Source organism: Strongylocentrotus purpuratus, unplaced genomic scaffold (assembly GCF_000002235.5).
Source record: "Strongylocentrotus purpuratus isolate Spur 01 unplaced genomic scaffold, Spur_5.0 spur5_scaffold_7, whole genome shotgun sequence".
Lineage (NCBI taxonomy): Eukaryota > Metazoa > Echinodermata > Echinoidea > Camarodonta > Strongylocentrotidae > Strongylocentrotus > Strongylocentrotus purpuratus.
This window is the reverse complement of record NW_022145613.1, coordinates 14,701,351-14,726,570: the sequence shown is the minus strand read 5'-3', so window position 1 is coordinate 14,726,570 and position 25,220 is coordinate 14,701,351. Positions and strand designations below refer to the sequence as shown.

Below are 25,220 nucleotides of genomic sequence, written 5' to 3'. Positions count from 1 at the left end.
ATATGCATTAATATACTAATATAGAAATTAGGTATACCATTGCTCAAATAAAAATCATCAAGGAAATGAAAAAAATACAGGTAAATAAAAAGGACACGCGAGGAAAAGCTTGAAATGGAAGAAGAGGGAGAACAGACAACCCTGGATAAACATTGACGTTTACAGTCATATTTAATTTTAGACAATGATGAGATATATCATTTAAAACACGACACAAAAATATGGAAAAATAGAAGGAAATCAAACGTTGAATACAAAACATAAAATCCCCTCGGGCTCAAAGTCCAAACGCCATTCCCGTCGGCAGTGATGCCACATGATCGAAACAAGAGTGTATATATTCCAGTGCCACGCGATGGTATTGTTGATAATTATCATCAAGAGTTATGCCCTCATTTAATATATTACCGGAGACTTGAGATTCCAGATTTAATCACCGCGAGGATTTGAGTATATCTACCGACCTTGATCTGAAACATCATTTTTCGCAGACAATCTCACAAATAAATCGTATCGATATCGACCGAAGGAAGAGACGTCGTGTAGGGTAAGTTGAGACTTGATATTTGTGAAAAGACCGGTTTACTAACATATATTCAAATTTATGAATGTTTCTTTCCTGGGGTCCTTGTGAAGAGGTATCCCATTAACCTGTTATTAATTAATGAACTACTGTACTTGGAATCCAGTCTGCATACATTATTATGTTGCTATATTAGGCAAGCCTCGGACAAGCCTTCAGCCTTCAACCTTTGTTTCAAAAGTATGAATACAATTTGAATATGTTAGTAAACATTATTAGAGAACAGCCGCGAACGGTGTGTACCAACATGGTATTTCTTAACTACACCGAATTAATATACCCCCTCAAAATTGTTGGATCTCAAAGAAACTTTCCCAAAGAAGATTTCCCGTGCATGTGTAAAAATAGAGAAATGTATATTGACCTTCAATTTAAGAGCAGAAAGTGCTAATTTGAATGCTACAAATAAATTAGAGTGCTATTCTGCTATAAGTACACCACCGCGATGTCAGAATTCGTGTTGCGCCAAATCGAATGACCAAATAGCGAAAGAAGCACATTTTTCTTTAATTTGAATGAAACATACACACACTCTTAAATAACAAAAACTTCATAGATTTGAAAACTAGAAAAAGAAATATAAACCCGAGATATACCTGATAGCACTGAAACCGTCGAATTTGAACGCAAGACAAATTAATTTTAATGACAACTCGCGAATTTGGCCGGGAAATCCTATATTATCACCCGTAGTAGTAGTAGTAGTAATAGTAGCAGTAGTTTCATTATCATTATTATTATCATTATTATAGCGTCATTATTTTGCAATTGTATTATTATTATTATTATCATTATTATTAATATTAATATTATCATTATTTCTCCTTCCAGAAATCACAGAAGCAGAGAGGGAGGTAAGATAAGAGGAGATGGACAGGCCCAACAAATCATATCCTGGGGGCGGTTACCAAGGCCCCAACCCCGCACCTCATCATTATGGCTCAATGGAAGGGACGGGGCAGGTTAACAACCCTGATTGTACAGCAAGCACCAGTCCTGCTCAAATCATTCCAATCGAGGTTGAAGATGAACTCGGTGAGAACATCTACAAAATGTCTCCTCATGTTCCGGTAAACAAGTTTTCTTTTTTGCTCTCCTTCTTCTTCGTCTTCTTATTCTCTTTATTATTCTTATTCTCCTTCTTCTTTTTCTCCTTCTTCTTCTTCTCTTCTTATACTTCTTCTTGTTCTTTTTTCCTCATGCTCCCCCTCGTTATGTTTATTTTGTCCTTCTATATGATTTAAATATTCCCTAACTTCTTTTCCCCCCTTTTTTCCCTTTATTTTCTTATTCTTCTACTTCTTCTTCTCCCCTTTCTTCTTCTCCTTCTCCTCGTTTTCTTCCTGTGCTTGTTCTCCAACTTGTTCTCTTCCTTTCTCCCCTCCTTCTTCTCCTCATCCATCTCCTCTTTCTTTGCCTACTTGTCCTCTTCTTTAAGTTTGTATTCCTCTACTCCTTCTTCTTCTACTTCCTTCTTCTCCTCCTCCTCCTTCTCGCTTTAATCACTACTTGCATTTTCAAAATGTTTATCAAAATGAATTTTTTAGAGTTACATGTTCATAATGACAATAATTTGTCTATTTGGAGCTAGAGCTATATTGCCGTTGCTTTTCAGTATACTGAAATCAGCTGGGGCGTGAAATAACGATTATCGCTTGTTTCATTTATTACACAATGACGGAATTGGCAGAATTCCAAACACTGTTAAATCACGAGTTTGGGTTGTACCGGAAATGTTTTCTCTTAGAATGAGAAAACGAAAGTTAGGCTGCTTGTTCAAAGCTACAAATGAATTATACTTGATATTTTTTTGTTACAGAAAATGTTCAATAACCCCCAACATAATTGCAATGCTATTATTTCTCAAATTATAATGAGTTTAGTGTACATGTATATAAATGTGATGGCATTTTACACCATTTAAAAGGGATATGAAACCGATTCTGATGATTAAGTTCTTTTGTTTGTAAATACAAAGGGTTAATTACTCAAGTTGGGTTTTAAAATTTGCCCAAAGCTGATTGGACACATAATTAGGCCAGAGGAAAACAAATCACGCAATATTTCATTTGTGGCATTCCCCATGTTTTTTTAATTTTTCTCTCTCTCTCTCTGTCGGTGTATAACTGTGAACCATTTTATTTCCCTTCTGTAGATCTCGCATGATGATACCTTTAAGGAATCGAGTGCCATTCAGGGATTCGCCTTCATGAAAACAGTTAGCCGATTAATCTATGAATACACCCACGTGAGTAAACTTTCATCATGGCAAAGTCTCAGATTTTATCCCTTCTATAACATCAGATTCACTCTAAAATTATACGTTAAAGCGGCCACACTGTAGAAGCAATCCCGCAAAGTCCCAACTAGCACCATAGTTGTAGTAGGATGGTCCCGTAACTCGCTGCTTCCCTATAGCTGCGCTGTTGGTTCTCCCATCGAGTCCTCTGTCTATAAAGTTGATTTGATAATTCTTTTAATGTGGATGAGAATATATTTAATCAAATTTTTAAAGATCTATTAAGTCAAAAGAGTTTTAATTTTATTTATTTTATTTTCCATAATGTTTTTGGTTTACTTTTAATGCATTTTTGTTCAAGATTGGGAGAAAGGAGTCTGCTAATTGTTATTTTTGTTCAGATTTTCCAGAAACCTGAGATCACTTGATTTGTGACTGTAGAAAAGTTGTACCACTGTGGGAAAAATTGGTGGATAAGATTAACACTGGCAGTGATCACTGTTATAATCTGACTCTGTCAAAATTTAATTATTTGTTTGGGAAACAGTCAGGGGACAAACACGCCTCTTGTACAAATTTTCTCTGTTTAAATGTTTAAAATATTATATTTACCCCTGTAGGTTTCAGGGAAAAGAACTTATTTTCGAAGCTTTTGTTTCAATGGTAAAGTTCAAACAAAAAATAGAATATAAAATTGCCCAAAAGAAAAATATGTTGCATGTCCATTTTAAGAAATGGTCTATCAAGTCATGGACCTATTACGGATGGACATTCGACGTGATTCTTTCTTTGATCCAATGAGGACCACCGCCTTCTGATTATTTGCATCTTAATGAGAACATTTAACTGTTTTAACAATAACGACTGCGTAAGCATTTTTGGTCATAGACAAAGGAGCAGTTTCACTCTCTTGGGTTTTATTTGGATGGTGTGCTCTGTTAGAGTGTGTCTTAAATAAAAGGAATTACCAATGGGGAGCAGCAAAGTTGAAAAGCAGACGATTTCGGTGATATGAAATTTATTATTACTGGTTCGCACACTTTCGCACGCACCAATGACCTTATTAAAAGGCCATGATCTTTATCAGCCATGTGCGTTGAAATTCTGGAATATTATGAGGAAATTGGGGAAAACGGAAATTAAATCACAAACAATCCAAATATATCCTATCTATAAATATATCAACATGTTATTCAAAAATAACCCACAGTACACGGAACAACAATTTCCGATTATTAAAGCTAAACTTTAGTACTGGTAATGCGATTGCATTGTGAAAGAAAAGGTGTGAAAGGATCAGAAACAGTTGATCATGTAGCATGTAAGTATTGGTGTGCACTGCAAGGTTCTGGAGTCATCAAAATCATAATAAATTTGACCGAGTCTTGGTAAAGTAACAAACACTCACATAGAAAGCTATATATGGGACAACACACATCGTGTCGGGGATGGTACTACCTTGGTTTCCTTGTCTTTCTATGCTCATTACTCAGCCAGTATACATTTTCTTCCAAAATTGTTTGGCACATGTCATTTATTTGTAATCTTGAACATTCAGTGTAAGTTTCGTTTGATTCTGTGAGAATTAATTTTTTTTTTTTACCAGTACTGGAGTTTATCTTTAACCACAACTGCACATCGATTTCCCATATAGCGATTTATTATCTTCTGCGCATGTATATTAACATGTTTAAAATCACTTTCTTGATTCTGTCCCGGCTTATTGGCGGTGGACCTCATGAGATCAAAGTGAAGAAACATGTACGGAATGTTATTGAGATGACATTGACGGAGACAATCACAATGAATTCGTTAACAAAACGACGAATGTCCATTCGTAATCATCAGTTCAGTATCGCTCTAAATCGTGTCAAATCATCATGTATAGGCGTTGAGGAGAGGAAATATTTAAAAAAATGGTAGATTTGCACTGCTAAGTATCGGGGTTACAATTCGTAGACTTTCGTAGTCTACCACTTTGAAAATGTCGCCTTTTTAAATGTTTGGACATTTTCAGCACAGGAGTCATTTCGATTGAGTTTTTATACATACGATTATCGAAACAGGTTGTGTATATAACTAATTCGACATAACGTTTGTGCTGTTTATTATGCAATCACGCATGTACGATATCGATCTCCCATGATTCATCAAAGACCACGCCAATCGTTGACGCAGTCCTGCATTAGGGAAATAACGCATCATTTGAAATAGACACAATGGCGCCCTGTGTAAAAAGAATATTTTATCGACGGCTAAAACTGTCTTCTGGTGACGGTTTTTTAAAAGTACTTTCGTGCAACCTGACCAATTTCTGTTTATCTCTTTCCATCTTTCTTTCTCCTTCCCCTCCCCCTCTCTCTCTCCCTCTCTCTCTCTTTCTCTTTCTCGGACATTAATTAACTCTTCCCATTCTTAAAGGGCCACTCTAACCAAAACGGGCTAAAAAAAAGAGACATGTAGAATAATTTTTGACGGAGATTCCGAACATGACAATGATTTTTCTTAGAAATCATCAATAATTCTGGAATCTAGCTTTAAAAATGATGACTCATTCAAGTCTCTTCAAGTCTCTCTCTTGTTTTCTTACAGTTCGCCATTTATGCCACTCTGACCCTCATCATCGCTCCCATCATGTCTTTCGTCTGGGCCATCTTCTTCGCCATCGCACACATCTGTGTCATCTGGTTTAGTCAACCCGCGATCAAGATGCTGTACATCTTCCTAAGGGTCTGCCAACTTGTCTATGTTCCCTTCGTTCGATTTTTCCTGGATCCACTCTACAAGTCGCTCTCTTTGGTTTTCTCGAGTATTCGAGGACAGTTTAGACTGCATAGTTCGGATGTCACGTTGAATATGAAAACAATCCAGGTTTAACAGGGCTTCCACCTGTGGACGTGGGGTAAGAGTGGATGCTGCGGACCCCCCCCCCCCCTCCCCCTTCATTTGTTTTAAGGGACGCAGCACCCCCAGAAAGAGCGGCTGGTGCAACTGAGCTGATGGTGATGTAAGCGAGTTATTTAGTTAAAGGGTGGCTTAGAATCAATGTGATTGGTTTTTCTTTTAGAGATTTGTCAGTGAAAATCCGCAGGATGTGAAATGAAAAGTCAAAATAGAGGTTCTTTTTATAGAATGTATAACAATACATGTGTAACGTTAGATTCTTTTCGTAGAGTGAACATAATTAGGGTTATTTACGCAATCAACTAAAATCAAGTTTAAACACGATTAAAGGTATTACAAAGTTTTAGGAAATTTTGAAAAATGGGTGGATAGTGATTCTTTACAATTTTGATATATTTGGATGCCCCTGTGGATGTATTACAAATACCAGAAAGTTTAGCCCCTAAAACACTTCTGCTTTCGAGAAAAATTGAATATAAAGATTTACCGGTGCTCCCGGTAAATTTTGATAAATTTCAAATAGTTCCTACGGCCGTACAATGTTAGCTGCGACCATGGAAATCTCAGAGTATATAGTTGTGGTGTATAATTTCCGAACGGGAATAGCTAATCGGTCGATTTTAGTCAATAAACATCGTTTTATAGCTTAATTAATATCTTGACCTTGAGAGGGAGCTATTCAACATAAAGTGTTTATTATTTACAATTTCATAACTTAAGAGTCGATTTCGACCGCGACAACGATCACTGAATATTGTAGGATCATATATGCTTCCAATATGTTCATTTGAACCAAATTAATGACCCCATACTAAAACTTTGTATTACCTTTAAGAAAATTTAATACGGAGGCTGATTATCCAGTTTGATGACGGCTTAATTTACTAGCTAGAAAATAGACCGGTTTACTTACATATTCAAACTTATGGATGTTTCTTTCCTGGGGACCAAATGACGAGGTATTCTATTAAACCTGTTATTCATGAACGAACTACAATGTACTTGAAATCCAGTCCGCATATAATACTTGTTGCTATATCGGACAAGATTCGGACCAGCTTTCATGCAGGTTGTCAGGAAAAACCTTTGTTTAGAAAGTATGCATACATTTTGAAAATGTTAGTAAACTGGGAGATTGGGTCGACCTTCATAGCACTTAGTTTTAACGTAGCGAAGTCAAATCACAGATTTCTTGTTCCACGGACTTTTACGCATTGTTCCTTGTACTATATCATTATCATGGAAACGCTTTTGAATCACGCTCATGTTTCTCTGCATATAATCATTTGAATTATATAATAATAATAATAATAATAATAATAATAATAATAATAATAATAATAATAATAATAATAATAACAATCGAATGTGTATATTCAGTGGCGGATCCAGGTGGGAGGGGCCGGGGGGCCCGCCCCCCCCCCTGGGAAAAAATCATGTAAAAACACGTGATTTTTTAGCTTTTTGGGGGGGATAGGCCCTCCCCCCCCCCCCTGCTCAAGGGGGGGGGGCGCGATTTTCAAATTTTCGGGAGCAAAAAAAAAAAAAAAAAATTGGGCCCCCTCCTTTGAGAAATCCTGGATCCGCGCCTGTGTATATTCATGTATATCTATAGCACAAGGCCTTCGAGGCAAACTTGATTTGTTGGAAATATAGATAAAACTGGGATTATAAGAGCGGTGCAAAGTGAGTTGAGTTTGAGTTGAGGTTTTATTATCCAAACGTTCAAGTACAGTAATATAACATTAATAACAACAATAAATGTATGTTTAACAAATATCTCGAATGACTGATAGGGACCAGAAAATAGCATAAAATGCTAATCAACAATTTGTGTATATATGAATTATTGAATACAGGTACATCTTAAGCTACATACTATTCTATGTATCTAACATAATACATGTTTGTGTGAGTACAAAGCCTAAACTTGTATAAATAGACATTCCGTATAAGATAATACAGTAAAGTATCATAACTGTCTACTTATATAGAGTAAATGTTTATTGTATAATAAAAGGCAAGAAGCTTGAGCAAAAGGTGACCATGATTATTTGAATAATGCGAAGTATATGAGCGTTCAATAAGTCCATATAATATACGACGGAGCAGGTATTTGGTTACGTCGTCTCAATATTTCATCTTTCCAATTACAGGTGACATAATTTAAGTTTAGCTGCACCCACCATAGGTATAAGAGCACCCGTTAGAACTGGAGTACCTGAGACAGTCACTTTAAAAAAGGAGGTATATACGGAAATGTCAGGCTGGTATAAAATGCATGAAAATTGAATAAAATGATTTATTTTGCTCATGACATTATATAGTCATGCAGGTGTATTTTCAACAAGCCACAACTGCAATAAACACAAGAATTACTTACTGTTTGTCTATTTTTAAAAGTATCTTTACTTTACTACACATTCAAACACATTCAAATATGATTAGATCCAGTATTTTCAGTTTCATTGTTATTTCTTTAACGTAGAAAAATCAATTAAATCATGAAAATCAACTTCTAAACTGTCTCGATCGCAAAAAAACCTGTAAATATACTATTTGAATAACCCAAGATGGATGTCACTCACAAAATAGGCATCAGGAAAGTGGCACAACTGTTTCATTTAAAAAAGATTTGAACTCAGTTAAAAGTCAACCAGGAAAAAACATGTATACGTAACAAAACCATACGAAACATTCGTTAGCAAAATTAGAAATCACTGTAAAAAAAGAAACAGTTCGAAATTGGTTTTATCCTGTTAACGAGGTTACAGCTCAGTTGACCGAAGGCCCGTGAGACCGAGAACTATATTGTTTAATAGGAAGACAAATGATACGTCGCAGAAGCGGAAAATTCATTTTCATATTTCATTTAAATTTGAAATAGTAAAGAAATAATTACACAACATAATAATAATAATAATAATAATAAAAAAAAAAATTATTCCCATGGCTGACCTAAAAAGGTGACCTTACTCCCCCCCCCCCCCCCCAACGGAGCAAAATGTCAAATTTTCAACAACAAAAAAAGTGTCCTCTTACCCCCCCCCCCCTACTTATTCAGCGGCTGGCTGAGTCGATGCGAAATTTTCGGCCCGATTTAAAAATGTTAACCCCCCCCCCCCCCCCCCTTGAAAAAATCCTGCGTACGCGCCTGGGCAATGCCATACTTCGTATTAGAAACTCTTTATTGATATCAACTTCTTTATTTTAAACCAAAAAATCGTTGTACAACCGCAACACGCATATTTATTTGTTTCTATACTTCATCTTAATCACAACTACCTAATTATGCTTATTGTACGTGTAGTGCAATTGACTTGATAAAGTAACATCAAGTTTGTAACAAAATATGTAACAAAATATAATAGAGTATAATCATAACGGTACAATGAATGTAGAATAAAGAAAGACGAGGAGACCTTGGTAGAAGCACAGCTTGTTAAGTTAAGGCCCCCTCAGATGATATGAAAAGGATAACTGATTCATGAATACAACAACAAGGAATATATGGAATATATAAAGCTATTTACAAAATACACTCAGAAAACAGCTACCCAACGATGGTAAGCGCTTTAACCTATGGAAATATGATGAAAAGCCCCGTGAAGAAAAAATTCTCCTTTGCCAAATCAGCTACTAAGAAAATGGAATGCAATCATATTGAAACAAATATAATAGATATATATTTGACAGATCAGTCATATCCATTTTCAAATTACCTTGGATTAATTACATGTGTAGAATTAAATATTATTATCAAGAATGGTATCTCACAGCTTTGAAAATGTAGCTTGAAAAAGGAAAAGAGCTTGGAAAATAACACATTTTATTTTAGTTTAGGGCCTAGTATTATTTATATCAGTGCCCTCCCTTACGAAATACAGACCTGGAACACAATGACTGTCTTTAATACTGTATACATTCACTGAATTTAATAAATTGTCTAAATATCACTTAAATAATAATTGTTGATAGTCGAGTAACGGAAGGAAATCGTATTCACATTATTTGAATATAGTTCGCAACAGGTCTCAAATAAGAGATTACTAGGTCTGTAGCACGACCAGATACATGATCAGATGCACAATGAATAAAAACATGTAAAAACCTATCCCGGACTTGCTTTTAAACCGCTACCTTTTATGAACTATTATCTTAAAGCCCCACCGTCCAATACTTGTAGCTACTTGCTCCCTCTATAGAAAACAATGCATAATCGGTGACCAATGATCCCCCATGATCCTATTTTTGAAACGTTAATTGAGAGCTGAGTTGATGAGATAGCCACCTGTCATTGAGCCCCATTGAGCACGCTGTGTGGTCTAATCCCTCCTATAAACTAGTACAGATGGCCTTTAAAATAAACTGGGGTATCAAACTTGGCTTAGTTTCACTTTCACGTTGAGGTCCGAACTGTTCATCCTGAACTGTCCCTTGATGCCGGACAATATCAAGCCGATTGATCGGTAGATGGGATCGCAGAAGAGACGAATGGCGAGGGAAGTTCGGGATTGAGTTTTTATTTGCTTATTATGATTACTGAATTGAACTTTGAACATGAGATTTGTAGAATCATACACCTTTCAATTTCAATTTCAATTTCAATTTCAATTTCAATTTATTTCTGTTTCCAACAAAACATTACACATTTACAACAACTAAGGAACACATATTGGAAACAGAGGGGTCCACTAAAATACAATGCTGGTATATTGTGGACTCCTCAAAATGATAGTTAGGACTAATGAGTAATTAAATTAACAAATTCGTACCTACAGAAGTAACTAGAAATAGGAAGAAAAAAGGGAATGCCAACAGAGATGAGAACGGGACAAGATAGTCCTCTACATGACAAATATAAGACAAAAGGATGAGCTGCATGTGGGGTTGAGAAGAAGATGAGGAAGGAGAAATACGCATTAGACAGGAGATACACGAAGAGGGTACAATATATGATAAGAAATTATTTGTGATAAGAAACAATAATTAAGATACCATGAAATCAATAATTCACTTTATAATTGGTTTAGTTTTGTTTATTCATTAATTTTTATCAGTAAAACTCCTTTGATTTATGGATCGTCAAGTGTCAAATACTCCATCTCATAAAAAAGACCATAACTCCGTTTATAATAAGAAACAATAATTAAGATACCACGAAATCAATAACATTCACTTCATAATTGGATTAGTTTTGTTTATTTATTTAATCAAGGAATTACGGGAATTTCTATACAGAAATAAAGATTAAATTTTTTAACGTGCACAGTTTTGCTTTACAGGAGGTTGCGTACGTCGCTTGCCAGAATATCAAAAATCGTATAATTTGCGAGAGAGTGGAGCGAAAGAGTTGCCCGAATATGGATCATTTACAAATTCTTGGGGCTATATCCCCCCTTCGATTACTTTAACATGAAGAAAATACTTACGTGAGTGTATTTATAGATTACCCCGTTGACCTTTTTCATAAATGAGAACCCCGTGATGTCATTGGTCAAAGCTTTAATTGTTGCCCATATACATTTTGCATAATGTGTATACTGAAATCAAAATAGCCATTAGTTTCTATATGACGGCATATTAAGCAGCCCGAGACACTTTACCCCTTATACCTCTGTTCGACGAATCACAGGTTGCATCGCATAAGATTGGAATTTTATATGCAAATTATTCAAACTACTCAAGGCTGTATACCCTCTAGTGCAAGAAAACCTGAAATTGCTCTGTGACCACATGAAATTATAAATCAACAAATCAACAAGAAACAAAACATTTCAAACGAAAGAACTTTTTTAGGTTCGCTATTTGTTGTAAAGGAGCGACACATGAACGATTATGTTGTTGTCTATAAATTATATACCGTAACAATCATGTGGAGAGAGCCTGTAGATATCTTCAGTATCATGTTGGTCGACACCTTTTATTGGTACTTGCACCACAGTGCTTGTTTCCAATCCCGGTGGACCACTTTCTGGTTGTTTCTGCTCCGCCATAATCTTCTGCGATTGCTCTGCTTCTTCAGATTGCCTGTGGTCACCAAAATAAGAAAGAAGAGTCATATTCTAATCAATATTCATCATGATACATGTACATTCGTAATAAGCGCATAATTATTTTTAATTCTATAACATAATCTAGTCGGAAATGGAGTTTCCCTTCTGAAATTAAGATTTTCGTCTCTGCCTGAATAGTTTAGATTACAATGCCTATATGTTACCATTGTGAAATCGAGTGCCATTTCCAACTAGACTAATAAGTGAATTCAGTTGATTCAAAGTAATAGTTATTTTCTGGCAATTTTGTATTTAATGTCAACAAAACACTCACGTAATGAGTGTGTACACACCAGGCGCGTACGCAGGGGGGAGGGGGGGGGGGGGGGGTTGAACAACAAAAAAAATCGTACAAGACCAGCAGTCTATTACATGTCAGTTAAACATACTAATAATAGAAACATGCAAAAGGTCATGCATTGGTTTAAAACAGACAATCCAGAATGTGTATATATTATATAAGAACACTGATGAAAATAAAAAAGAAATTTAACAAACATATACTGTCAGTGTAATTATCCTTAAAAAATGTAACAGTTTTGAAATCGCCGGGAAGAATTCGTATGATTTAGGAGACAACAAGAAACCCAATCGTAAAAACAAATGCTCTGGTATTCTGCTAAAATGTGTGTTTAACCTACGGTACAAAATCGGGTTTAACAAAGGAAGTTTTTTTCTTCCTTTTTCCAGATTCCCTTTTGTTAAACGGGATTTTAGAAAAAGGGCCGGTTTTAACTGTAAATACGGATCAAAGATAGCTCATTAAGCCTTTGCAATTATGTATCTATACACGAAAAGGCATACTACAAAACACAAACACGCACTACACTACACTACACCTTACTGCACTACACAACACATACAAACATACGAAATCCATGAAACTAAAATTTAATGAATGAAACGATAAATTGAATTCCCAAAAATGAAAACGAAAGCCAAAACAGGCTCCTCGGCTATATTGTGTTAATTTGAATGCACGGTCCTCGAAATTCAAGACAGGAAATTCGAAATCGAAATGTTACGACTTCATTATACGACAGCGATTTTGTTTTTGGGGGCCCTTTAAATTAAATTGATTGGGCGGGTAACAAAAATCGAAATGCCCTGAACAGAAATGATTTTGCCGACGAATATTATTTGGATGCTCATAAATTAATTCGCGTGTCTCCCAAATAAATTCCATCGCCAGGATTGTACATTTTTAAAGACTATAGTACAATACAGACCAAAGAGTCGGCCTACTTAAGTGAAAATAATGTTGATACACTGTGAAAAAATTGGGCAATATTATTTCAACAATTTGCCCAACGTTGTGCCATAGTCAACCCAACCATCTATGGGGCAATATTTGCATAATTTTGTCGTATTTTGCCCAACAGCCAGGGGCGTACGCAGGGGGGGGGGGGGGGGGTTTGGGGTTCAACCCCCCCTTTGGTTTTTATTTTTTTATTTTATTTTTTTTATTATTTAAAAAAAAAAAAAAATTATACCCACATTTTTCACAGTGTACGATAATGCCATAAAGGTGCGCTGATAACATGACCAAGTCTTCTAGACCGTGTAAGATCTCTCACTGAGAGAGAGAGAGAGAGAGAGAGAGAGAGAGAGAGAGAGAGAGAGAGAGAGAGAGAGAGAGAGAATGAGAGAGAATGAGAGAGAAGGGAGATTGCTCGACTCAGGAAAATTTATAATACCAACATTTTCTACATTCGGATTTTCTCTATAGTTCAAAATATGGGTGCAATTTATTTTCTGACTGATCAGGCCCTGCCTTTTTACTAAGTTCCCTCATAATACCTCAAATGTTGTCTTTAATTTGTCATGTTTTACTTTAAGTATTCTGCGATGTTTTAAAATTATTTTTCTTGTAGTTGTCGAACATTATAATAATTATACACAATCATGTGCAATCATGTTTCTTCAATCGTTTTATGGTGTATACTTTATTCACATAATGATGTTTCTTCTTTTTCTATTTTTCCCGAAGGTTTTATGATTTGTGTTTATCTGACTATTTAGAAAGCATGCTTGTAAGTAAGCAGCCAGGGGACCGGCGGTTTTAAGTCCTCTCCGAGGAACTTGTTAATGAGGATAAACGGCAGTAGTACATCGACTTGGTATCGAAACCTTGACCACCCGGTTACGAAAATGCTTCTCTACCACTGAGCCTTATCGCGCCTTTTTATGATATGTCATAAAAATCAGATGTGGAAATTTGAAATAAACTAAACTGAAATTAAGAATCTCGACTTATCTGGGATTAAGCCCTTTCCCTTAGTAAAGCTGATTTTCAGATTACTGCAAAATGATTTACCTTTTTCCAGAATTAAATTCGACTTGTGATCATGGTTTAGTGAAGATGGTTTAATACCGTTGACTCTCTTGATACGAATTATCAGGCTTCAACTGTGCCAAAACGAAAGCGCGCGAGTGTATTCTCGTTGCCATATGGGGGGGGGGGGGGGGGGGGGGGTTTCCTCCAAAATACACACATAAAAAATACCAAATGTTGGTGGAAAGGAGCAATGTAGATAAAAATGACTTGCTCGAGGACATAACTGAACCCTACAAGGCCACAACCTTTGTATTTAATTCCAATGTATCTATTTTTTTTATCCCTGATATTTATACAGGGTACTTTATTCACATAATAATTATGTTTATTTATTATATTCGTCGATGTTTGGTAACAAAGCGAAATTCAATAAAAATATTGTGTATGAACTCATTTGAGTTATAAAACAAAATACAGAATATAAAAAGATTTACATATATGTATACAAATTATTTGGTATCCTACAAAAATGTTGACCTTTTTCGACAAAATATCGCTGCATATTCATAATTATATCAAATAAAATCTGTATGGTTTCGGAAGCTCATAAAGAAACAAACACAAAGAAAAGTAGAAACGATCTTGTCGAGCACTTATTTTGAACTTTCGAACATGAAGCAAGCTCCCCCCCCCCCCCCCCCATCTATCCTATTCTCTCTCTCTCTCTCTCTCTCTCTCTCTCTGTCTGTCTGTCTCTCTCTGTCTCTCTCTCTCCTCTCTCATTTCCCTTTATATCTTTCTCTCTCCCTCTGTCTCCTTCTCTTCATCATAAGTTCTGTCTTCTGGTTTGGAGTCATTAAAGAAAAAAGAAGGAAAAAAGACGCAGCAATCAATATTTCAGCGGCTGAAAGGCCACGGTGAATGCAACAAAAGCCAAAGTAGACATCACAGAAAACAAAGAAAATAGAGTTAGAATACGAGATACTACGACCTTTCAAGTTTTAACTTCCGGGTCGTGTAGCCGATAAACGGGACGTGCAAAAATGAAGCAGGAAGACCATCTGACATGCTGAAATAAACGTTCAACTACGGCCTATTTTGCCATTATTGAAATTTATATTGTATAATTTTTGAAAGAGGAAAGATGTATCAACCACCCTTTCCGCCAAATTTCCCATATGGTAAGACAGTACGAATATTTGACATTTGTTTAGACATCGTTATAGCCGGTTTGCGATGATACCGCTAACACAGAAATACCGTACGCGGTACTGTATAGGCCTAGTGTATGTGAATGCCATCAACATTGCATTGATTGGCGTTTCAACCGAACTACTGAGTGCAATGTAGACCTAAATGCAAAGGCGGCTAGCAGCAGAACATGCAAGCGAGGCAGGGAAAATGTTTTTTTTTATTAAAAAAGAATGGTGAACAAAAAAAAAGACAATAAGCAGAGCAGAGGAGGTAATGGAAAAATTTAGAGAGAAATTCAGATAGATTAAATTAGGCTTATTATTAATCAAGATCTAGATCTAGAAATAAGAAATTCCTGACTAAAAAAAAGTGAAATTGAAAAGAATGACACATGAAATTGAAGCTGATACTGAAAGAGATTTGTTCATGACTATTTTATATCAAGACATCATCATACATACTTGCTTTACTTTAATACCTGATGTTGTAGGTCTAAGTATATCCATTGATCCAGGATTCTTCCATGGTTATTACTATTTCAGTATTTGTGGAGGGAGGAGATTGTGTGCTAACAAAGTAACAAGTAACATGAGACAACAGACAATTGTGTGCTAACGTGTTTCATGTTGCATGATTGTGTGCTAACATATTTCATAAAGTTGCTGGATTGGACTGGGGGTTAAGGTCATCACCATGTTAGGGATAATTTTTAAATCCCCAATTAGGTCTAGTTGTATTTCATATATTATAAGAAATATTAATTAGTCTATCTTGGATCTAACTGTATATTGTATGACCAGTCACCAATGCAATACTAAAATACAGAGGCATTGATATAGGGCTTACTTTAATTAAACTTTTAAGTAATGAAAGAGATATCATTTTCAAAATATTTGTTTAAATGTGAAATGAACAAAAAGCTGATCTGTTCATTTAAATTAGTGGTGTAAGTGGGGTTACTCCAGGGAGCTCCCTGGAGTAAGTGTAACGTTAGATATCCAAACAGAAAATCAACTGTATGACTGTATGAGTATGATGAGTATGAAGGGGAGCCTAATGTCTGCACAAAAAACTTCACTTAAAAATGGCAAGAATTATTATTGTATTCCCCTTCAATTTAATTATGCTTTTTACATCTTATTTCTTAGAGTAAGTACCAAGTAGGCCTAATGTCACTTTCAAAAGGAAAGACACTGGTGCCATTTTGCCTTTGCAAAAGTAAAGATTTCCATGTCTGCTCACTCATCCATTTTATATTTGGTTTAGGATTTTAGTTGTGAAAGATAGTATTGTGACGCTTGTGGATAAAAAGGATTTTCACTAGATTCTTCTCTTTTTTTTAAAATGAATACAGATGTTTTATGTTGTTACATTTTTTTTATTAATCAGAAACATGCAGTTTATACACTTATGTAAAGACATGGGCTTAGGAGGAAAGCCCATTCATTTTGTAAAAGGCATATTTTGGGCTTTTTGGCATGTCAAATCTTTTTATCATCATCAGATCAGGTTGTGTCAAGGTGATACGTTTTGTAACAAATATAGAAACAAAGAAAATGGTTGTTTGAATATACTTAATGGTAGAATTTACAAAATAGGGAACCAAAAAAAACTTGATGAAAGGTTCTGACAATAGAGATGGTCTCCAGATGGGAGATGGCCCCAAAATAAAAATGGGCTGTACAATTCAACTAATTCAACTACCGCTATTTATTCACCCAATTGGTGATCTCTCTTCACTATAATGATGATGATGATATTCTTCATCATCATTTTCAACATATATTTTATTTTATTTTTGTCAAATTACTGCCCTCTTACATTTGATTATGTACGTCTCTCTTAAGTAAACATTTTCTGTCCCTGTCATTTTTCCACGTCTCCAAGGAACCTATTCTTTTAACATGATAAATTGATAATAGTTGTCAAACACATTTGATGATATGTAACTTTGTAGTCTGATTAATTTGTCAAACACTATAATCGTTTTTAAAAATTATGAAAGAATATGTCTTTTTAAGTATATTTTGTAATCTGTAATTGTTTCTGCATTTGAAATGTGAAAACCAATAAACTCGGACATCATAACCGTCATTCTTAGTTTACATGTATGAACAGAGATTATATTTTACCAAACGCATGCCAGTCCCTCTCCAACTGACAGCTCTGTGTTGATGAGACCTAAAAAGGGGAGGGAAAAAAAGATCATAATTCTCGTTTTAGGATACAGAGAATAATGCATCAGAAAAAGGATGCCAAATCTGTATTAAGGAAACACTTTGTAGATGTGACTTTTTGGCCAGAGGTTTTTCATACTTCTCTTAGAGTTAATCTAAGCTTGTTACCTTGTTCTCATTCTGTGCTTTTCCTTCTCCTTTGTTTTGTAGGGATGCCCAACTATCCGCCAAATCAACCTGGAATCCCAGGGCAGTTCCCACCCGGTGGTCCCCCCGGGGGTCCGCCCGGAGGTCCTCCACCTGGTGGCCCTCCCGGCGGCGGCCCACCAGGTGGTCCCCCTGGTGGCCCTCCAAGTGGCCCTCCAGGTGGCCCACCTGGTGGTCCCCCCTTCACCCCTCCTCCAAGCCAACAGCCCCCACCCCCTGGGGGGCCTCCGCAACCACCAGGTACCCCTCCCGTTGCTCCCACAGAGCTGGTAGCCATGCCCAGGAGGCCTGGCTTTGGTATAGACGGTCGTCCTATCGCCCTTCGTGCAAACCACTTCCAGGTGAAGATCCCGCCCCTGGATCTGTTCCATTATGAAGTTAACATCACTCCAGAGAAGTGTCCCAGGAGAATCAACAGGTTTGTAATATGATTTGTCTTTTACTGGTTTCATCATATCGAAAAGGTGAGGCAGAAGTCCATTTGAATACGAAGCTTCCAATAACTTCCATGTATCACGTTACATGAGCTTGACATTTAATTCTTTAACGGTACATATTTTATGTGCAAAAATAGGGTATGTGTAAAGATCTTTTATTGGAGGTAATTAGAAGAATTCATGTACGCCTTTATAAATTGAGGCTTTTGTAGTACCAGGTTTGGCGCTGTAAAATTCATCAGCATTAATAGACTCTCTGGAAAATCTTCTGAGAGTTCAAAGATTGGATAGACTTTTAAATGAATTTTAACTATGGCTTGACACTCTGGGTAGGGCCTCTTGAGATGCTATATCACAGAAGTGTAGGTACATGTAAGGAAATTATGAATTAGTTTCTTCCCTCGATATAAAAAGAAAATGGGATAATTTCAGTTGACATTTCAATGTATTTGTCAGCAGAGCCTACATTTTGCCCCACCTGTGTGTGACTTTTTAACATTTTCTTTTTGTACATATTAATCTGCATATCTGTCACTACCATCTTTGAATAATTTAATGTCCTATCAGAAGCCAAAATCAAGACACAAACATGTAATTTGTAGACATGTTAAATAAAACTGTAATTGCATTGTAGTTACATGTAATTTCAATTCATATCAATGGTCAAAAGTGCAGTACATTTTACCGGCAGTTGCTGTCCATATTGAATCTTCACATTTAGTTATTCTCTTAATATCTTTTCTTGATGAAACAAATATTTTTAACTCATTGGACCAAGAGAGATCAATGTTTATGTTTTAATCATCAACTCCATGTCTTTTCAGGGATGTGATAGACACACTAGTGACTGCCTACAAGGGGAGATATTTTCAGAACAATCTGCCCGTGTTTGACGGGAGGAAAAACATGTACTGTAAAGATGAGATTCCACTAGATCGGGAAAAGGTGAGATGAAAGACACATTTTTCTACAAGTATAATGAGAGAGAGAGAGAGAGAGAGAGAGAGAGAGAGAGAGAGAGGGGAAAGAAGAATTGTTGTGTTATGTGTGATTTCATCGGAAGACAAAATAAATGAGGAAATAAATATGCTACATTATAAGAGGAATCATGAATAAATTGAAATAGTTTCCTGCATTATTAAGAGCTTGAAGAATATTATCTTATAGACTATAGTCGTAGAACAGTTTTAATTTTGTAACATTTCTTAAATGACATTGAAATTAAAAAAGAAATACTTGTAAGCAGAGCTTATTGAAAGAAAGAATGATCAGTTTACCTACAAACGATAGATTTCTTTTATTGGACATAAAGCATCATGTAATATTATATTCATCATTATCTTTCATGTTATATTGATTTTATTTTGGTTGATTTTTTAATAACTTGATTGAATCAACTCATGTATTTGGCTTTTCATGCTCAAAATAATCATTTCATTTTTTACAATTCACTAAAGATTCTGGTTCTGCAGTAATACAAGCATTCTTTACACCCTTGTTAATCTGGTAAAATAATCCAATTATTTTTCCCTCTCTATTCAACCTCATAGCAAGTGGAACTCGAAGTGACCTTACCCGGTGAAGGGAAAGACAGGATATTTAAAGCTTCCATCAAGTTTGAAGGCAAGGTCAGTCTGTCCCTGCTAGAGGCTGCCTTGAAGGGGGAAGTGATGAACATCCCACATGAGGCTGTGCAAGCCCTGGACGTTATCATGAGACATCTACCTTCACTGAGGTATGTCGCAACAAAGATTTCTGTCAAGTCTATAAGAAATTGTTCAGTTCAGTTCAGTTCAGTTTATTTCAATTCCATGATGTTTTCGATAAGTTACAGCCAGCCTTACTTTATTCTACATAATTATATTCTTTTTTCATATTTAAAATCTGCAATGTTTTGTTTGTTATATATTTGTAAAAGTGCAAAAGAAAAAGAAAATCAAACAGAAATAAATAAATAAAATAAAATAAAATAAAATAAAAATCTTTTAAGACATTTTTAATGTTCCATGTAAAATATAATACATAAATTGGGATAACATATACATGTACAATGAATTAATACAAAACAGAATAAGGCACAGCTGTAAAAAAACAAAAAAACAAGAGAAGGTTTTGTCTGGACAGCTTCCTATCAAATTAGATTTGATAAATATAGTAAGAAACAAGTAGTAAGTAAAGCGAAATAAGGGAATAAGTGATTTGTTTAGAATATTGAATTATTAAATGAAATATGCATATTAAATGATATTAATATGTGGAAAACCTTGCCAACATTACTTGTTACTACATGTATATATAAGTGAATAAAGCACTTGATGCTAACAATTCACAATGACTCCCAAAATGAAGGAAATAAAAATTGAAATAAGAGCAGGACCCCTAAAAATCATTATAAAGCCTTTGAATAAATAAATAATTTTCTCATGGATTTATGTCCCAAATGGACAGTTACTGCAGAAAATGTTCTGAACCATCTGTAACCTTGGTTGTATAGTCAAAGCTGATTTATTGATCACTTGTATAGACATATCATCTGTGCATAAACACCACATTCATTGTTTTACTTTATTAATATATTCTCATAGAAATATGTGGGTCATTCCACGGGGTAGGGGCAATTTTTGTGACTTACCAGAAGTGAGAAAGTTGAGAAACTATGTCTCCTATCAACTGTAACAATGTTTACTCAAATTGAGTTTTGCATAAAAAAGCATAGCCTACTATCTTCAGAAGTGCTCAAGCTTCATAGAGTATCAATATTATAGACCCAAAGTTTATGTTATGTTATATGAAAATGATATCGATGTAATGCTGGTAAAAGAGAAATGAAGATTTTCACAAAGATTTTGAAGGAAAGCAACTAAGACAGGAATGATTCATTACATAAAAAACTTCACCAGATGATTTCACCTTCCATCAAACTGTAGTAGAAGATGTCATACCAACATTACATGTACATTGTCATATTTTTGCCCCAACCTCATGGAATGACCCATGTATGAAATGAGTCTCTACATAAAGGCCACTTTTACAAATCTCCCTTTAGTGGTCTTATATATATATATATATATATACAAGTTTCACTGTAATTCTTGAATGTTTTCACTGAATATCCTAGACTGAAATGTTTAGCCTCTGATTTTTCTCATCCAGGTACACCCCGGTTGGTCGATCCTTCTTCTCCCCTCCCGAGGAGTACTCACATCCCTTGGGTGGTGGTCGAGAGGTATGGTTTGGTTTCCATCAGAGCATCCGCCCATCCATGTGGAAAATGATGCTCAATATAGACGGTAAGTGCACCGAAAAAAAAGGCAGAAGTGATATATGTTAAGTTGGAAGGGGCTTTGCAGTGCATTGGTTCCCTCGCCTTGGGCAAGATATTATATTTGCTTGCAGAACGGCCAGATAGAATTCTATTTCCCCGTAATTCCCAAGCAAAACACAGATGACTTTTACTATGATGGCTTACAAAAAAAAACAGAAGTGCTCTGTAAAGTCAGAAGGGGCTTTGTTGCACATACAATGTGTCCCGCCGGGGACTTTCCTGATAAGAATCTGGTAATCTTATTTACCTCTAGATTATTAGGAAATTAGAACAATGGCAGCTTCCACTTGATAAAATAACTTGTTTCACAAGACAATAGTGATGTTCACATGACAGTCCATGAACTTTGAGTTTAGGTTGTGGTTTTAAATCTTGACGTTATCTTGTAGTTAGGGATCGTGTGGATGCACTCGTCTCAAAATGTTCAGTTAACTCAAGTTACAAACTACGACAGATCATAAGGTTAGCATGATCACTCCGAGCAGTGGGTGTACTCAATCAAAGTTAAGTGCCATGTGGATGTAAGTAACCTGGAGGTTACACTAGCTTGGAGTTTACTTTGAATACTTGTTGTTTCAGTCCCTTGTGAACCCTAGTCGTCATCAGTGGATCATTATAATTTCGCAAACTTAAAGCCCCACTGCACTACTTATAGTTACTTGCTCCCTCTATATAGCAAGCAATACCTAATAGGTGCCTGTTGGTCCCCCACGATCCTCTTTTTCTTATGTTAATTGAGAGCTAAATTTGATGAGATAACCACCTGTCAGTGACCTTGCAGGGAGGTCTAATCCCCCCTGGCCAAACTATTGCAGACAGGCTTTAAAGTATAAAACTGCCATTGTAGTTTAAAATGTCACCTTGCACACGTCTATTAAAAGATAACCACTATGAACTCTTTGTTTTGTGTAGTGTCTGCAACGGCCTTCTACAGCTGTCAATCGGTGATAGACTTCCTATGTGAGGTCCTGGACATCCAGGATCTATCGGATCAACGGCGCCCTCTATCAGACTCACATAGAGTGAAGTTCACCAAAGAGATCAAAGGTCAGTGCTCTGTTACATCTCGAAGGCCCGAATTCACAAAGGAGGTTTACACATAACCCATGGTTTAAAATTACCGCAAAATAAGCTTAGCTCAGTCAAGAGGTCCGATATTAGACGCGTGCAAGGCAACGTACGCTTATTTTGTGCTTATTTTAAACCATGGATTATGTAAATGAAGGTTTAAACCATGGGTTAAATCTAAACCTTCTTTGTGAATTCGGGCCTATAAGTTTATCCTTTTTACTATTTTTATTTGAGTTAAAAAGTAGGGAAATGTGATGATCCTTACAGTTTGAACAAGTTAGTTTAAAATTTCTGTAAAAGTATCACCTTGGTTTACGTTACAAAATTAATGACCACAGGGAGTCAGAAGAGGGATCAATTTCATGTTTTCTATACTTTCTTTAAGCGGGAATGCACTACTTGTAGCTCCTTGCGCCTTCTATATAGCAAATAATGCCTAAGCGATACCCGTTGGTCCCCATGATCCCCTTTTTCTTATGTAATTGAAAGATGATTTGATGACATAACCACCTGTCAGTGACCATGCAGGGAGGTCTAATCCCTCCTGGCCAAACTAGTGCAGATAGACTTTAACAGTTGTAGATTTTCACAAAAATATTGAAGAATGAGAGATACACAAATATCCTTTTGCTGTACACATGTTCACTTCAGAGATTTAACTAGCTGTAGGATTTTTTAAAAATATTTTAAAAATTTAAGTTTCATGATACAGAGCTTTGAGTGTCATGGCAAGTTTCAGTGATGTTCCTGCGAATGTCTGCCACATATTAATGTTGTTGATGAAAGAAAGATGAATGTAGAAATAAAAAATATTTCATTTTTGTCATTTATGTTGTCCTCTAGGACTGAAGATTGAGATCACTCACTGTGGAAACATGAAGAGAAAATACAGAGTGTGCAATGTGACCAAGAGATCTGCACAAACACAAACGTAAGTCAAGTCCTGCGAGTAATGTTGATGTAGCTATGGAAAGAAATCATGTGGTGTTCTCCGCAAAGAGATGCCATGTAATCAGAAAATGGAAATTGCATATTTAATGGAATTAACCTGTCATCCTTTCAATCTTATGGATTTTTTCTTGATTGGGAATTGTGAGTAATGTATTTAAATTGAATTTTAGAAACGTCTTACAAACTTAAGTAATCCTTGATTTTTTCAATTGGAAATTGGATGATTGTAAATGTAGATCTCCTGTTTAATCAAACCCAGGTAAAAGAAGAGACTTGTATAACAAATTTAAAAAAGACCCCACTATAGGAAAGGAAATGATTTTTTTTTAAATTAGGGTAAAACTGTAAATTGTAAGGTGTTTATTTTTGTGTGTATTGTTTTGCTTCATGTAATATTGCTCTCAATTGTGTAATTATGTTATGCATTTTTTAATGTGTTTTTTAACTGCAATTAATGGTTCAGTACAAATTGCTTTTGTGTTTGCAAGAGACCGATAGATGCATGTTAACTTACCTTACTTTATGAGTGAGATGGTAGCCATTTGTATCTCCTCATTCATTGAGTGGTATCTACCTTGAATAACTGAACTTTGAACCTGCCTACTGTCAAACCAGACACTCTCATGAGACTTGGTGAAGTTTATGAGAGGTCAACATTCACAGAGTTTCATGCACCAAATAATTGATCACTTTATCACAACATAGCACAAAACTGTCACAAAAATGGCTGTCATCAACTATTCGTGACAGTTCCTGATTTTAACGTCTAAAACCCAATGAAATACATGTATTAATTTTTGTCTGTAATTGTTTCTTGTCCAGGTTCCCATGGCAACTTGAGAATGGTCAAACAGTGGAATGCACAGTGGCCAAATACTTCAGAGAAAGACATAATCTCATCTTGCAGTAAGTAAACTCATATTATGAAGAATTAACAGTAACATTTTCTTGTTAATCACACAGGCCCATGTAACTTCCTTGTAAATGCCTCAGAAATTGAATAAAAGAGATATTTCATATCCAATGGCATTTCTAAAAAATTCATGATATCCTTACCTGTCAACTCTGTTTACCGGTAGTTCTTTCTTAATGCTTGTTCTTAAAATTTAGCAGCATACATTCTAGTGAAGTTTGAATTAAAGTCTGGAGATCAATTAAACCAATTTTACATCTTACACATTTTTGGGAATGGACTTGGAACGGATTTGGGCATGCAATCAACCTTTGTTTATGTAGAAATACCGTTAATTTCTGCTTTCTGATTGTTTGTTTGCAGATACCCTCATCTCCCCTGTCTGCAGGTTGGACAGGAGCAGCGCCACACCTACCTACCTCTGGAGGTATGTAACACCCCTCTTAAACAATGCATCATTCCAGTATCAATGTAGTTAACGGATTGTATAGATTATACCATTAAGTGAGTGTAGGGGTTTGGAGTTTTTTAGGGGTCCTTTTAAAAAAAAAAAACCTGCCAGAAGCAGCATCACACCTTTCTACATCTGGAGGTATGTAACACCCTCTTAAACAATGCTTCAGTCCAGTAACTCTGTGTTGAATGATTCATGTAGACTATTCCATTATTGTATTTTTGCAGGGGGGGGGGGGTTGGGGGGTTGAAGGGGCTTTAGTGATCTTGAATCAAGACATTGGTTAGATATTGGGGGTAAAGTGTACTTAACCCTTTACAATTTTCCTCCTACCTTTACACTATTTCATAAGGATTAATGTATTTCTTTACACTTTTAGATCCTTCAGCACAATAAGTATGATAATTTTGTGAAAGAAAATCATGTCTTTG

The 25,220-nt window shown here is 35.8% G+C and overlaps 2 protein-coding genes across 3 annotated transcripts in view; both read left to right on the top strand.

Annotated features, from left to right (window-relative positions):
• Window positions 1-325: 325 nt before the first annotated feature.
• On the top strand, window positions 326-5,757 carry LOC105440414 (caveolin-2-like). The gene is made up of 4 exons (XM_011670510.2): window positions 326-547; window positions 1,415-1,653; window positions 2,739-2,831; window positions 5,415-5,757. Exons 2-4 carry the CDS (start codon window positions 1,453-1,455, stop codon window positions 5,697-5,699), a joined length of 579 nt encoding a protein of 192 aa, XP_011668812.2. The 5' UTR covers window positions 326-547; window positions 1,415-1,452; the 3' UTR covers window positions 5,700-5,757.
• A 9,309-nt stretch (window positions 5,758-15,066) lies between these two features.
• Window positions 15,067-25,220, top strand: part of ago1 (argonaute 1) — a 30,804-nt gene continuing 20,650 nt past the window's right edge. The window contains exons 1-9 of one of the 2 annotated variants that reach the window (XM_030973675.1): window positions 15,067-15,241; window positions 17,642-18,056; window positions 18,900-19,020; window positions 19,626-19,810; window positions 21,229-21,365; window positions 22,313-22,447; window positions 23,315-23,402; window positions 24,245-24,328; window positions 24,699-24,762. In XM_030973675.1, the coding sequence (XP_030829535.1) occupies window positions 15,205-15,241; window positions 17,642-18,056; window positions 18,900-19,020; window positions 19,626-19,810; window positions 21,229-21,365; window positions 22,313-22,447; window positions 23,315-23,402; window positions 24,245-24,328; window positions 24,699-24,762 (1,266 nt within the window). In that variant the 5' untranslated portion in view covers window positions 15,067-15,204. 2 annotated transcript variants of the gene reach the window in all.

Coding starts and splice junctions, on each gene's coding strand:
- LOC105440414 (XM_011670510.2), top strand. CDS start 1,453: ATGGACAGGCCCAACAAATCATATCCTGGGGGCGGTTACCAAGGCCCC. Junction 1,654..2,738: donor AAATGTCTCCTCATGTTCCG/GTAAACAAGTTT, acceptor TCCCTTCTGTAG/ATCTCGCATGATGATACCTT. Junction 2,832..5,414: donor TAATCTATGAATACACCCAC/GTGAGTAAACTT, acceptor GTTTTCTTACAG/TTCGCCATTTATGCCACTCT.